General features: G+C 45.1%; 1 protein-coding gene across 5 annotated transcripts in view; it reads left to right on the plus strand.

Moving 5' to 3' along the window:
* Positions 1-13,000, plus strand: part of CHST11 (carbohydrate sulfotransferase 11) — a 260,994-nt gene extending 247,994 nt beyond the window's left edge. For all 5 annotated transcript variants that reach the window (XM_027070953.2, XM_027070954.2, XM_027070955.2 and 2 more), the window contains exon 3: positions 11,837-13,000. In XM_027070953.2, the coding sequence (XP_026926754.1) occupies positions 11,837-12,691 (855 nt within the window). In that variant the 3' untranslated portion in view covers positions 12,692-13,000. The remainder of the gene's footprint in view (positions 1-11,836) is intronic.
* The last annotated feature ends 828 nt before the right edge of the window (positions 13,001-13,828 follow it).

A 13,828-nucleotide genomic window follows, 5' to 3' on the forward strand; every position in this document is an offset into this window, starting at 1 on the left:
GCAGCTGAGGCACTGGAAGGGGAGTCGTATTAGAATTTTCAAGTGGAGAGACTGATCCCGGGTGCACGCCAACAGTCGTTAATGGCAGACTGTGCCAGGCTCCACCCACTCGTGCCTCCAAGTTTACCTTTTTCTCCGGGTTTCCATTTCTCTGCATCTTCCCCACTGGACAGCTGCTCCTTCCGGTTGGGTTCTTATGTCTGAAAGAAATTGTAAACACCACGGAAGATGTTTTAACTTACAGGAAACCAGCTTTTCTTCCTTTTAAGATGAAACGTAGTGAAGTTTTAAAGACTTTTTCAAACAGTCCCTAAATTTGGTACTTAAACTAATCATAGATGCCTTGTTTAAATGTCCAAATTAAAAATAGATGTCTAAATGAGGACGCAGGACACAGCCCAGAGCCTGTAGCCATGTTCATGGTTTCCTAGAACCAGCCCTCCTCTGACCTAATTTATACTTTTGGGAGATCAAAGGGAGCTGAAGGGAGTCCAGGCTGAGAGCAGAGGTGGGTCTAGGAGCCTCTTGGCAACAGACGATGAACCTGGGTTCTGTGTTCTGTAATTGAGAATACCTGCAAATCGGTGATTTCCTCAGCATACAACCCTGTGGTTCTCAAAGTATGGTCCCTGGACCAACAGCATCAGCATGGCCAGTGTTGTGGGCTGAATTGTGCCCGTCCCCCCGCCTCCACCCCCAAATTCGTATGTTGAAGTCCTAATCCCCAATAATCAAGCATGTCACTGTGTTTGGAGTTAGGGTCTTTAAAGAGGTGATCAAATTCAAATGAGGCCGTTAGGGTCCTAACTCAACACAACTGGTGTCCCTACAAGAAAAGGAAGAGGCAGGCGTGCACAGGGCGCACCCATGTGAAGAGGGGACGAGAAGCAAGAAGGCCGACATCTGCAAGCCAAAGAGAGGAGCCTCAGAGCGAACGAACCCTGTTTGCCCGAGAACATTAATTTCTGCTGTGTAAGCCACCCAGTCTCAGGTATTTTGTTACAGCAACCCCTAACGAACTAACACGCCTGGGACCTTGCTAGAAATGCAAACTCTCAGGCCCTATCCCCGATCTGCTGAACAGTAACTTGGGGCGCGGTCCAGCAAACTGTGTTTTAACAAGCCCCCCATGTGATTGCCACGGTGCTCAAGGTTGAGGACCACTAACGTGAGGTTTTGTTAATACCCGGTGGTAACTGACCCAGAGAAAGAGGACACGTGGTGGGAAGTACAGCTGCTAAAATACAAATGTCTTCTACCGGGTTCTAGAGAAGTCCCTGTTCTTTAAATGGGATGATGTGTGTGAAAGTGCCCTGTAAATTCTGAAGCGACATGAGGCGGTCGTGAGTGGCAACGTTAATTTTTTGTCAATGGAAGAAGACAGCCATCTGAATACAAGAGCAAACTGAATCCAAGAATCTCCCTCCTCGACCAAAATCTGAGTCCTTCAAAATCTTGTACGTTTTCCACCCCAACCAATTGGGACTACCTCCGAGAACTAAGGCAAGGAGATTTAATCCCATTTCCCTTTTGTCCCTGCTACTAGGAAGCCCACAACTAAGTCAGATTCTTAATCACAGCTTTCATGGTTAGCATATTTTTTTTTTCCTTTTTAGTGTTGTCCTTTGTTATGTTCTTTTCAAATACCTTTGAGAAAGAAAGAAAAAAAAGAAGTAGGGAGAGAAAGAGTATGAGAGAGGAAAGAGATTGATCTCACAGTTACCAGATCAACTGAGAAACATGGTTGGAAAAGACAGATGTTCTCTTACAGTGACAAAGGACCAAACTGTTTTTCATCAGTGAGTTCCTCTTCAGTCCCTTGTCTTCCTGATGTCCCATAGCCGTAGGCCCCTTGGAGACTTCTCTAACTGATACCCAGGGAACCTGTTGATTGCTAAAGAGTTATCACCCTAGGGGCGCCTGGGTGGCGCAGTCGGTTAAGCGTCCGACTTCAGCCAGGTCACGATCTCGCGGTCCGTGAGTTTGAGCCCCGCGTCAGGCTCTGGGCTGATGGCTCAGAGCCTGGAGCCTGTTTCCGATTCTGTGTCTCCCTCTCTCTCTGCCCCTCCCCCGTTCATGCTCTGTCTCTCTCTGTCCCAAAAATAAATAAACGTTGAAGGAAAAAAAAAAATAAAAAAAATAAAAATAAAGAGTTATCACCCTTACAACAGCTCCTGTGAGCCCTGCTTGGGAACAGGTGTAGAAGATTTACATTTTTTGAGGTTAGAAGTCGCCATTTGCCCGATTGCGATCTCTACGTACTCTTGGTCCTTTTAACAAACATAGAGATATCTGGAACTGGCCAGGCTGCCATCAGACATCTCTCCTGCCTCATCTTGGCCATAATGGTGAAGAATTCCTCTCTTCCTTGTGACCTGGCCAGGGCTCCCCTCCTTAATCCAGGCTTCTTAAACCAAGGCTCAAGGGGTCCACAATACAACCCCCAGGGATCTGGAGTTCGGCCTGACAATTGCCTTAGTTGCGTTTTGTCATTTTGGTGATGCCCTTTTGAAAGAGTTGAAGCATTTCTGGATTATTAGGGCCACCCCTGATAACCCAGTCCTGCCCTGTAGACTCAGGTGCATGTGTTCCTTGACGGCCTTGATGGCATCGTGTAGCTCTATTTTTGTCGTCTTGGGCTAATTAGAAATGAGCAAAGACAAAAAATACGTAAATGATGAGTTTGTACCAAGTGATGGTCAAGTGATGTCACAGGGTGGCGGGTTTCACAGTACCTGGAAAGGAGGAAACGGTGGGCAAACCTCCTGCAGGACACAGAGGACGAATGCTGTGTTGCAAAGAACCTGCCTTGGAGCAGTGAGCGAGCAGTTTCCAGGTTCAAACAGGGCTTTAGTTCCAGCAAAACATCATCTGTCACATTCATGTTCACTTGAATGTTTACATTTATTTTGGTCTCAGTCGTATACCTAGCTTTTTATCTGTGCACATTTTAGTAACATTGTATTTTTAATAAGTTAAATCGACACCAGTCTAAAGTTATTTTGAAATAAAAAGACCAATTAAAATATTTTGTTAAAAAAAAATGGAACAGTAGAGACCCAGTTGAATTTCTTCCTCTGACGGGGACTAGATATGTGTCACGTTTGAGAACCTGCCCTTTCTCTTGACCTTCACCCTCCTGAGGGGGACTGGGCATACCTCATTCCAGCAGGTGCATCATTTGCCACCTCAACTGCCGTGGAGAAGAAGGAAATGGAAAGAGAAAGAAACCTCAAATACCACATTTCAGAGTCCCATTGAGTTAATTTTGTCTCTGCAACTGGACATAAAAGGAAACCATGGTATCGTTTCCATTTCATGGCTTTGTGGTCCCGAATGCAATACTAACTGATGTGTTACCTCCCCGGAGATTCAGATGGCCAGAAAATTGTACCCAATGGAAAAGAGCTAGAAAACAAAATTGGGGGAGATCCCCCTGTTTCTCTGCTCACTTAGTAACATATTGCCTTCAAAACAGCCTATAGTGATTTGAATGGGCTAAATTGATGGGTCGTTTCACCTTCCTAATCCTTCTGTTTCCTTTTGGACAGTTTGTTGTTGCTGTTGATATGTGAATGGCATAGATGCTCCTCTATGATGGATACCTCTGCTAAGAAGTCAGGAAATGCAAGTCAGAACCTTTCATGTTAATAAAATACTAATTGATTTCCACAGCTTAGAGCTACCTACAACAAAATATAGAGCTGGTGAAATTTGTCTTTGGGAGTCCTGGCCCTCTCTTTGGGGTTCCTTTTTTCTTCTTTCATGAAAGAACGCCTGCATATGAACTGCCTGCTGTGTACCGTACCTTGTCCAAATTCAGTACTAGACTTGCTCGTATTTTCTAAATGCTGAACCCACACCTGCAAAATGGTACTATCCCCATTTTGCAGCTAAGAGAACTGGGGCTCAGAAGGTTAATGGTCTTGGCCAACCAAGATCAAGCCCAGAGCTTCCGATTTCAGATCTCCTCCTCTCTCTACTTACTACTGCTCTCAAACCCTTTTCTTATTTTTCCATGTAAAAATATCCTCTTATATAATGTTATCTTCTCTTATACATTTATGCTTTATATCAGTGTGCTCAAAGTTATTGACTTGGCTTGGCCCCTGTATTTGTTTCCTCAGGCTCCTGAGTAGACCCTTCCTTGGATGTTGCTGGCAACCTTCGGCACCGCTTAAGCCTGTAGATGCATCACTCCAGCCTCTGCTTCTGTTATCACATGGCCGCCTCTCTGTGTGTCTCTGAGTCTCTGTTTTCTCTCCTAATTAGACACCAATCATTGGATTAGAGCCCACACTAATTCATTATGACCTCAACTAATTACATCTGCAAAAATCCTATTTCCAAAGTTCCAGGTGGACATGAATTTGGGGGAGACACCATTCATCCTAGTACAGCCTTTATTAAAGAATGTTCTGGCATCTATGAACATTTGGGAAGTTTCATTTGCTACAGAGGGGCCTTCCTGCTTTCATATCAGGTTTCCCTAAAGAGAGTATTAACTGATTCATTTACTCACAACAAATATTTATTGAGCATCTTCTATGTGACTGGCAGTGTTTTGTTTTTTTTTTAAGTTTGTTTGAGAGAGCGCACACGAGCGAGTGGAGGAGGGGCAGAGAGAGAGGGAAGAGGGAATCCCAAGCAGGCTCTGTGCTGTCAGCACAGAGCCCAACGCAGGGCTCGATCTTAACGAGCCGTGAGATCGGGACCTGAGCCAAAATCAACAGTCAGATGCTTAATGGACTGAGCCACCCAGATGCCCCAATTTGAGAATTTTTAAAAAGAAAACCTTACATTTTCCTTCTAAGTCTTAGTTCACAAATTCCTATTGACCAGACTAATACTAACAACATAGGGACCAAAACGTGACCCCGATAGACAAAGAGAGCCATTGCAGGTGAATAGACGGGAGGCAAAAGCGGCTCAGACACAACAGTAGGGCACATGGAACACACACAGGAGACACCCCAGAAGTGCCAGGTTCTGGTGAACAGGGAGCATGGCACTGCAGGGCATCATGGGACCTCTTCTTCATGCAGCCACTACTTTCAAGACAGGAGACCTAGCTGACTCTTCTAACACATAGAAACAGCCACAGAGAGACTAAATGAGGAGACAGAGGAATATGTCCCAAATGAAAGAACAGGACAAAAATCACAGCAACAAGAGCGAAACAAAATGGAGATAAGCCATATGGCTGATAGAGAATTTAAAGGAATGGTCATAAAGATACTCACTGGACTTGAGAAAAGATCTCAGTGAGACCCTCAATGAAGAGAAAACATAAAAAAGAACCAATCAGAGATGAAGAACACAATAAATGAAATTAAAATGCACTAGAGGGAATAAATAGACTAGAGGAAGCAGGAGAATGGGTCGGCAAGCTGGAGGTCAGAGTTACGGGAAGCAAAACAGGAGAAAGAAAAAAGAGTAATAAAAAATGAGAATAGGTTGAAGGAACTCAGCGACACAATCCAACATAATAATATTCTCACTATAGGGACCCCAGAAGGAGAAGATAGAAAAAGGGTCAGAAAAGTTCTCTGAAGAAATAATAGCTGAAAACTTCCCTAATCTGCGGAAGGAAACAGACATCCAGACCCAGGAGGCACAGAGAATCCCCAACAAAATTAACCCAAGGAGGTCCACACCAAGACACATAGAAATTAAGACAGCAAAAAGTAGCACTCCAGAGAGAATGTCAAAAGCAGCAAGAGAAGAGAAAACAAGTACTTAGAAGAAAAGCTCCATAGGGCTGATTTTCTTCAGCAGAAACTTTGCAGGCCAGAAGGGAGTGGCGCGATATATTCAAAATACTGAAAGAAAAAAGCTACAGCCAAGAATACTCTCTCCAGCAAGGCTATCATTCAGAATAGAGGGAGAGAGAAAGAGTTTCCCAAAAGTTACAGGAATTCATCACCACTGAACCAGCCTGGCAAGAAATGTTGAAGGGGATTCTTTGAACCAAAGCCAGATAAAGACACCACAAAAAAGAACTACAGGCCAATCTCTCTGATGAACATAGATGCAAAAATCCTTGACAAAACACTAGCAAAGCAAGTCCAACAGTACATTTTTAAAAATTCGTCGCCACAATCACGTGTGATTGAGTCCCAGGATGGTAGCATGGCTCGGTATTCACAATTCAGTCAACATGATACATACATCACATCAATAAGAGAAAGGATAGGAACCATATGATCATTTCAATAGATACAGAAGAAGCATTTGACAAAGTACTACAACATCCATTCATGATAAAAACCCTCAACAAAGCAGGCTTAGAGGGAACATATCTCAATATAATAAAGGCCAAATTTGACAAGCCCACAGCTAACATCATAGTCAATGGTGAAAAACTAAGAGCTTTTCCCCGAAGAGCAGGAACAAGACAGGATGTCCACTCTCACCACTTTTATTCAACATAGTACTAGAAGTACTAGGCACAGCAATCAGACAAGAGAAAGAAATAAAAGGCATCCATATGTAAAAGTAAACCTTTCCCTATTTGCAGATGACATGATACTACACATAGAAAACCCTTAAGACTCCACCAAAAACTACTGGAACTGATAAAATAAGTTCAGTAAAATTGTAGGATGCAAAATGAATATATACAGAAATCTGTTGCATTTCTACGCACTAATAATGAAGGGGAAGAAAGAGAAATTGGAGAAAATGATTTCCTTTACAACGGCACCAAAAAGAGTAAACCTAACCAAAGAAGTGAAAGACCTGTATTCTGAAAACTATAAAACATTGATGAAGGAAATTGAAAATGACACAATTGGAAAGATAGTCCATGCTTTGGAATATTAATAAATATTAGGAGATACAAAGATATTCAGGAGAACAAATATTGTTAGAATGTCCATACTACCCCAAGCAATCTACAGATTCGATACGATCCCTATCAGAATACCACCAGCGTTCCTCACAGAATTAGAACAAATAATCCTGAAGTTCATATGGAACCACAGACGACCCTGAGGAGCCAAAGCAGTCTTGAAAAAGAACAAAACTGGAGGTATCAGATTCCCAGACTTCAAGATATACTACAAAACTGTAGTAGTCAAAGCTAGCACAAAAATAGAGCCGTGGGAGAGCCCAGAAATAAACCCATGATTACATGCTCAGTTGATCTATGACAAAGGAGGCAAGAATATGCAATGGGAAAAAGACTCTTCACAAACGGTGTTGGGAAAACTGGACAGCTACATGTGAAAGAATGAAACTGGACCACTTTCCCACACGTACACACACACAAACTCAAAAGGGACAAAAGATCTAAGTATGAGACCTGAAACCATAAAAAAATCCTCGAAGAGAGCACGGGCAGGAATTTCTCTGACATCGGCCAGAGCAACTTTTTTCTAGCTGTGTCTCCTGAGGCAAGAGAAACAAAAGCAAAAATAAACTTTTGGGACTATAGCAAAATAGGAAGGTTCTGCACAGCAAAGGAAACAATCAACAAAACTAAAAGACAACCCACTAAAAAGGAGAGGATAACTGCAAATGACATATTCAAGAAGGGGTTAATATCCAAAACATATGAAGGATTTCGGGGGCACCTGGATGGCTCAGTAGGTTAAGCATACGACTCTTGATCTCGTCTCATGTCTTGATCTCAGGGTTGTGAGTCCAAGCCCCGTGTTGGGATTCACACTGGGCATGAAGCCTGCTTTAAATGTACTAATTTAAATATACTTCACACATACATATAATTTCTACAATGTGACACCAAAAAAATAATCCACTTAAAAATGGACAGGAGACACAACACGTCGCCAGAGGCAAGGGAAACAAAAGCAAAAATGAACTATGGGGACCTCATCAAAATAAAAATCTTCCACACAGTGAAGGAAACAATCAGCAAAACTAAAAGGCAACCGACGGAATGGGAGAAGATATTTGCGAACTACATATCAGATAAAGGGTTAGTATCCAAAATCTATAGAGAACTTATCAAACTCTACACCCAAAAAACAAATAATCCAGGGAAGAAATGGGCAAAAGACATGAATAGACACTTCTGCAAAGAAGACATCCAGATGGCCAGCCGACACATGAAAAAATGCTCAACATCACTCATCATCAGGGAAATACAAATCAAAACCACAATGAGATACCACCTCACACCTGTCAGAATGGCGAACATTAACAACTCAGGCAACAACAGATGTTGGCGAGGATGCGGAGAAAGAGATCTCTTTTGCATCGTTGGTGGCAATGCAAGCTGGTGCAGCCACTCTGGAAAACAGCATGGAGGTTCCTCAAAAAGCTAAGAATAAAACTACCCTACGACTGAGCAATTGCACTACTAGGTATTTATCCAAGGGATACAGGTGTGCTGTTTCGAAGGGACATGTGCACCCCAATGTTGATAGCAGCAACTATCAACAATGGCCAAAGTATGGAAGGAGCCCAAATATCCATCGATGGATGAATGGATAAAGATGTGGTGTATGTATATACACAACGGAGTATTAGTCGGCAACCAAAAAGAATGAAATCTTACCATTTGCAACTATGTGGATGGAACTAGAGGGTATTATGCTAAGCGAAATTAGTCAATCAGAGAAAGACAAGTATCATATGACTTCAGCCATATGAGGATTTTAAGAGACAAAACAGATGAACATAGGGGAAGGGAAGCAAAAATAACATAAAAACAGGGAGGGGGACAAAACAGAAGAGACTCAAATATGGAGAACAAACAGAGGGTTACGGGAAGGGTTGTGGGGGGGGGTGGGCTAAATGGGGAAGGGGCATTAAGGAATCTACTCCTGAAATCACTGTTGCACTATATGCTAACTTGGACATAAATTAAAAAGTAAATAAATTTTAAAAAATGGACAGGAGACATAAACAGACGTTTCTCCAAAGAAGACAAACAGGCGGCTAACAGACACTTGAAAAGATGCTCCACATCACTCATCATCAGGGAAACACAAATCAAAACCACAAGGAGATACCACCTCACGCCTGTCAACGGCTAAAATTACAAGAAACAACACGTGTTGGCGAGGACGTGGAACAAGGGACCCTCGAGCGCTGTGGGCAGGAACACAAACCGGTGCAGCCGCTGAGGAAAACAGTATGGAAGTTACTCAAAAAGTTAAAACAGAATTACCATGGGACCGAGTAATTGCACCACTGGGTAGTTATCCAAAGAATGCGTAAACACTAACTCAAAAAGATAGGTGCCACCCCTCTGTTTACCGCAGCATTATTTACAACAGCCAAGATACGGAAGCAGCTCAAGTGTCCATAGATGGATGAATGGGATATTTCAAGGATGAAATCTTACCATCTGCAACAACATGGATGGATCTAGAGGGTATTATGCTAAGCGAAAACAGAGTAAGACAAATACCATAGGATTTCACTCATATGTAGAATTTAAGAAATGAAACAAAAAAAAGAGGCAAACACACTCTTAAATATAGAAAACGAGTGGTTGCCAGAGGGGTGACAGGTGGGGGGATGGGTAAAATAGGCGAAGGCAATTAAGGGTACCCTCATTGGGGCTCCTGGGTGGCTCAGTCGGTTAAGCGTCCGACTCTTGATTTTAGCTCAGGTCATGGTATCACAATTCGTGAGATCGAGCCCTGCATCAGGCTCCATGCTGACAGGAGCCTGATGGGGATTGTCGCTCTCCCTCGCTCCCTGCCCCTCCCCCACTCACACAAGCACATGTGCACTCTCTCTCTTAAAATAAATAATAAAATAAAATAAAATTTAAAAAAAGAGTACACTTAGCATGCTGAGCACTGAGTAATGTACAGAATTGCTGAATCACTATAACACTGTATGTTAATTATACTGGGATTTTAAAAAATTTTATTAAAAAATAAAGAGAAAAGAGCGAATCATTGATTTCTTTGGAGTTCCCTTTAGTTCTGAAGGGGAGAGGAATAGGAACAAGGCTGGAAAAATAGGTTGATGCGGGACTGTGGAGGTCCTCAAAGACAAGTACATGGATGGGGACTGCGTTCTCAGGCCAGGAAGGCAACCAGGACATCCTGTTATCTGCAGCCCCACGCTGGCTATTCCGTAATTCTGGTGCCCCAATTTCTCTATAGCTGTAACCATAATTAATTGCCAGAGCCACGTTGCACATTCAGGATGGTAGATGGAGGCACGGCGTTCAGCCAACAACAATAAGGTGTCGGCACTCCATCAAAGTCCCCCTGTCTCTGGGTGTTGGAGACCAAGATGGCAGCATACGAGGGCAGTGAGGTCTTCTGTTTCCTATTCTTGGTGGATTCCTGTTCTTGGTTCACACTGGGAGTGAGTGGCCTTAAAGGAGAAACTTCTGTTCCTAGAATTTAGAGGGGTGCACACACCTTCCCTTTAGACCCTACTGAGGCCACTAGCTCTTGGCCTGACCCCTCCTTGGCTGTGAGCACTTCAGGAGAAGGCTCTGTCTCCCAATGCTGAGTAGAGTACCCTGTCCACTGCGAGTTCTGGACAGATGTTTGAATGGATACATCAATGGATGAATACGGCAGAGAGAAAAGCTCTAAGGTAGTAAATGCAAATACCCATATATTTGGGCTCCAAATGATATAATCCAGAGTCACACAACTTTATGCACAAAAGCAAACATACTAATGTAACAAAAGCCCAGGAGTTAGGGGATCTGGATTCAGGAGTGTGTGGACCTAGGTATTCAGGTGACGTCCCTGGGAATACATCCTTCTGTCTTCCTGCTCATCTTTCCTTTGAGCCCTTCGTTCCCAGTCTAGCTGTTGCTGCACAGTGGCCCTCCTCCCTGTCCCCAAGCCCCAGGCTGCCATTCTCACAGCTCAGCTGCTTGAGAGGAAAAAGAACAGGGAATGGAGGAAAGCGGGTTCCCGGGGCAAAATCAAGACCCTGTTACCAGAAGCAGCACAAAGCAACAGATGTTCACAAGGATAGGCTTGGAGTGAAATTGGATCCCATTTAAAGTAGATCAGACAAGAGGCGCTTGGGTGGCTCAGTCAGTTAAGCATCCAACTCTTGATTTCAGCTCAGGTCATGATCTCACAGTTCATGAGCTCCAGCCCTGCGGCAGGCTCTGTGCTGACACCGCAGGGACTGCTTGGGATTCTCTCTTCCTCTCTCTCTCTGCCCCTGCCCCCCCCCCCACACACACACGTGTGCGTGCGGTCTCACAAAGTAAATAACCTTAACAAAAATAAAGTAGATCCGTCAGATGCCAGACCCTTCATGCTTCAATCAAGAAGATGGGAGTACTAGACCTCCGAGTAGAGTGGAAAGTGGGTGGCCTTGGTTGCCAGGAAGACCTGGGTCTGAATCTGGGGTCTGTCGCTTCCCCACCGTGTGATCTCACTCTAGTAACTTCACCTCTCTGAGCCTCGGTTCCCTCGTTCTTTCCAGCTGGATTATCAGTTCCAAAGGGCAGTTTCCCCACTGTAGCTTTTGACTGTGTCCCCGTTGCTGGCAGCATTCTACCTGGCACAGTGGTGGGTACTTGACACTATTAAATCGATGTCATTTCAAGATGGTTGCACAGAGGGGGGAAAATGGCCAACGTGAGGCTCTGGTAAAATGCCAGGCACGTAGAGGGTGATGGGTAAGTCACAGAGGTGACCGTTACTATCGGTCTAGGAAGGAAATATCGCGGAACAAAGAACAAAAAGAGTGGAGGCAGCTGGTGGGGGATTAGGAAGGAAGACGGGCCGGTCAGGTGGTCAGCCGGCCATCTTGGTGGCCAGCGCCGGCCATCGGGGCGGTGGCTGTGGCCAAGTGGCAACATCCCGCACCAGCACTGATTTCTCCTCTCCACCCCCCCCCCCCCCCCCGCCTTGTGTCCCCTCTGCAGCTGGAGCTCTCGAACACCGCCGTCCTGCACCAGATGAGGCGGGACCAGGTCACAGACACCTGCCGGGCCAACAGCGCCGTGAGCCGCAAGCGGCGGGTGCTGACCCCAAACGACCTGAAGCACCTGGTGGTGGACGAGGACCACGAGCTCATCTACTGCTACGTGCCCAAGGTGGCGTGCACCAACTGGAAGCGGCTCATGATGGTGCTGAGCGGCCGGGGCAAGTACAGCGACCCCATGGAGATCCCGGCCAACGAGGCTCACGTGGCGGCCAACCTCAAGACCCTGAACCAGTACAGCATCCCCGAGATCAACCACCGCTTGAAAAGCTACATGAAGTTCCTGTTCGTGCGGGAGCCCTTCGAGCGGCTGGTGTCGGCCTACCGGAACAAGTTCACGCAGAAGTACAACACGTCCTTCCACAAGCGCTATGGCACCAAGATCATCCGGCGCCAGCGGAAGAACGCCACCCAGGAGGCGCTGCGCAGGGGCGACGACGTCAGGTTCGAGGAGTTCGTGGCCTATCTCATCGACCCGCACACGCAGCGCGAGGAGCCCTTCAACGAGCACTGGCAGACCGTGCACTCGCTGTGCCACCCGTGCCACATCCGCTACGACCTCGTGGGCAAGTACGAGACGCTGGAGGAGGATTCCAACTACGTGCTGCGGCTGGCGGGGGTGGGCAGCTACCTCAAGTTCCCCACCTACGCCAAGTCTACGAGAACTACTGACGAAATGACCACGGAGTTCTTCCAGAACATCAGCTCCGAGCACCAAACGCAGCTGTACGAAGTCTACAAACTCGATTTTTTAATGTTCAATTACTCAGTGCCAAGCTACCTGAAATTGGAATAAAGGGGGTGGGAGAGGGAGAGAGTCGTGCTTTTTAATTTAAGATTTTTATTTGTCAAAAGAATTATATGGATACTGGGTTATTTTGTAAATTAATATTTCTTTGGGAATGATGCTGCGAGCAGCATGGTGAGAATTATTTAAAATCCTTAGTGGGGAAGGACGGCTGTCTTTGCAGGGGGATGGGATGGGTGTCCTTGGTTTTAGACGGGAATACTGCAACGCTGTCTCAAAGGTTTCCTTGTGCTCTGGTGAATTCCATGAATTGTGCATCCCGTAAATTCTAATTAATATTATTTATCGTTATTTAAACGTGGTCTCTGTAGAGATTTCTTTTTGTGGCAGCAAGATTCTGATGTCTTTGCGGAAGAAATGCGTGTGTTGTTCTGTGCTTGCTGCAGCTCACGTGGGGGCACGAATGCCCCCCCCCCCCCCCGCCTTGCTAAGCGCTCGCGGAGCCAGCTGTGTGATAACACCCACCGCGAGGTCCATCGTGCCGCCATCTTGAAATTCTGTGAGAGAGAAATACAAATAGGCACCTTTGCAAGGGACTAATTCTGGATAGATTCCGAACAACCCAGGAGCCCCCTGGCACTAAGAGAAAAAAAAAAAAAAATGTGATTTTGTTTTTGTTTTTAACCCAAGGAGAAGAACTGATAGTTTTGTTTTTTCCTTTCCTTTTCACCAGAAATAGCAGTTTGTTAGGATAGGCTTTTCTACAGAAACTTTTAACTGGCGGTGCCAGTTGTGACGGTGAAGTGGCTGTTGCTTTATAGTCAACAAGTATTTATTGAGCAACTACTATGTGCTCTGCCTAAGTTTAGGCCCCGCGGATGGAGCATTGAACAAAACCGATAGTCTTGGCCCTCAAAAAGCTTTATGTGAATGCAGTACCCAGCTCAGCAATTAGCAATCCCCTGATATTCATGGACTTACCCTGAGGTTTGGGCTGTTTTGAACAACCCCAGAATGTCCGTGACCCCTACAGATTGGCCTTTCTCTCTGGCCCAGATTTGAAACACACTTAGAACAGGCCACTTCAGCTGATGAGTAATCCAAGTTCACTGCCCAGCACAAGAGATGACAAAGATCCTGTGTCCACTCCGACGTATCTGTAGCATCTGGCTTTAAGCCCCAGAA

This window comes from Acinonyx jubatus, chromosome B4, assembly GCF_027475565.1.
Source record: "Acinonyx jubatus isolate Ajub_Pintada_27869175 chromosome B4, VMU_Ajub_asm_v1.0, whole genome shotgun sequence".
Taxonomy (NCBI): domain Eukaryota; kingdom Metazoa; phylum Chordata; class Mammalia; order Carnivora; family Felidae; genus Acinonyx; species Acinonyx jubatus.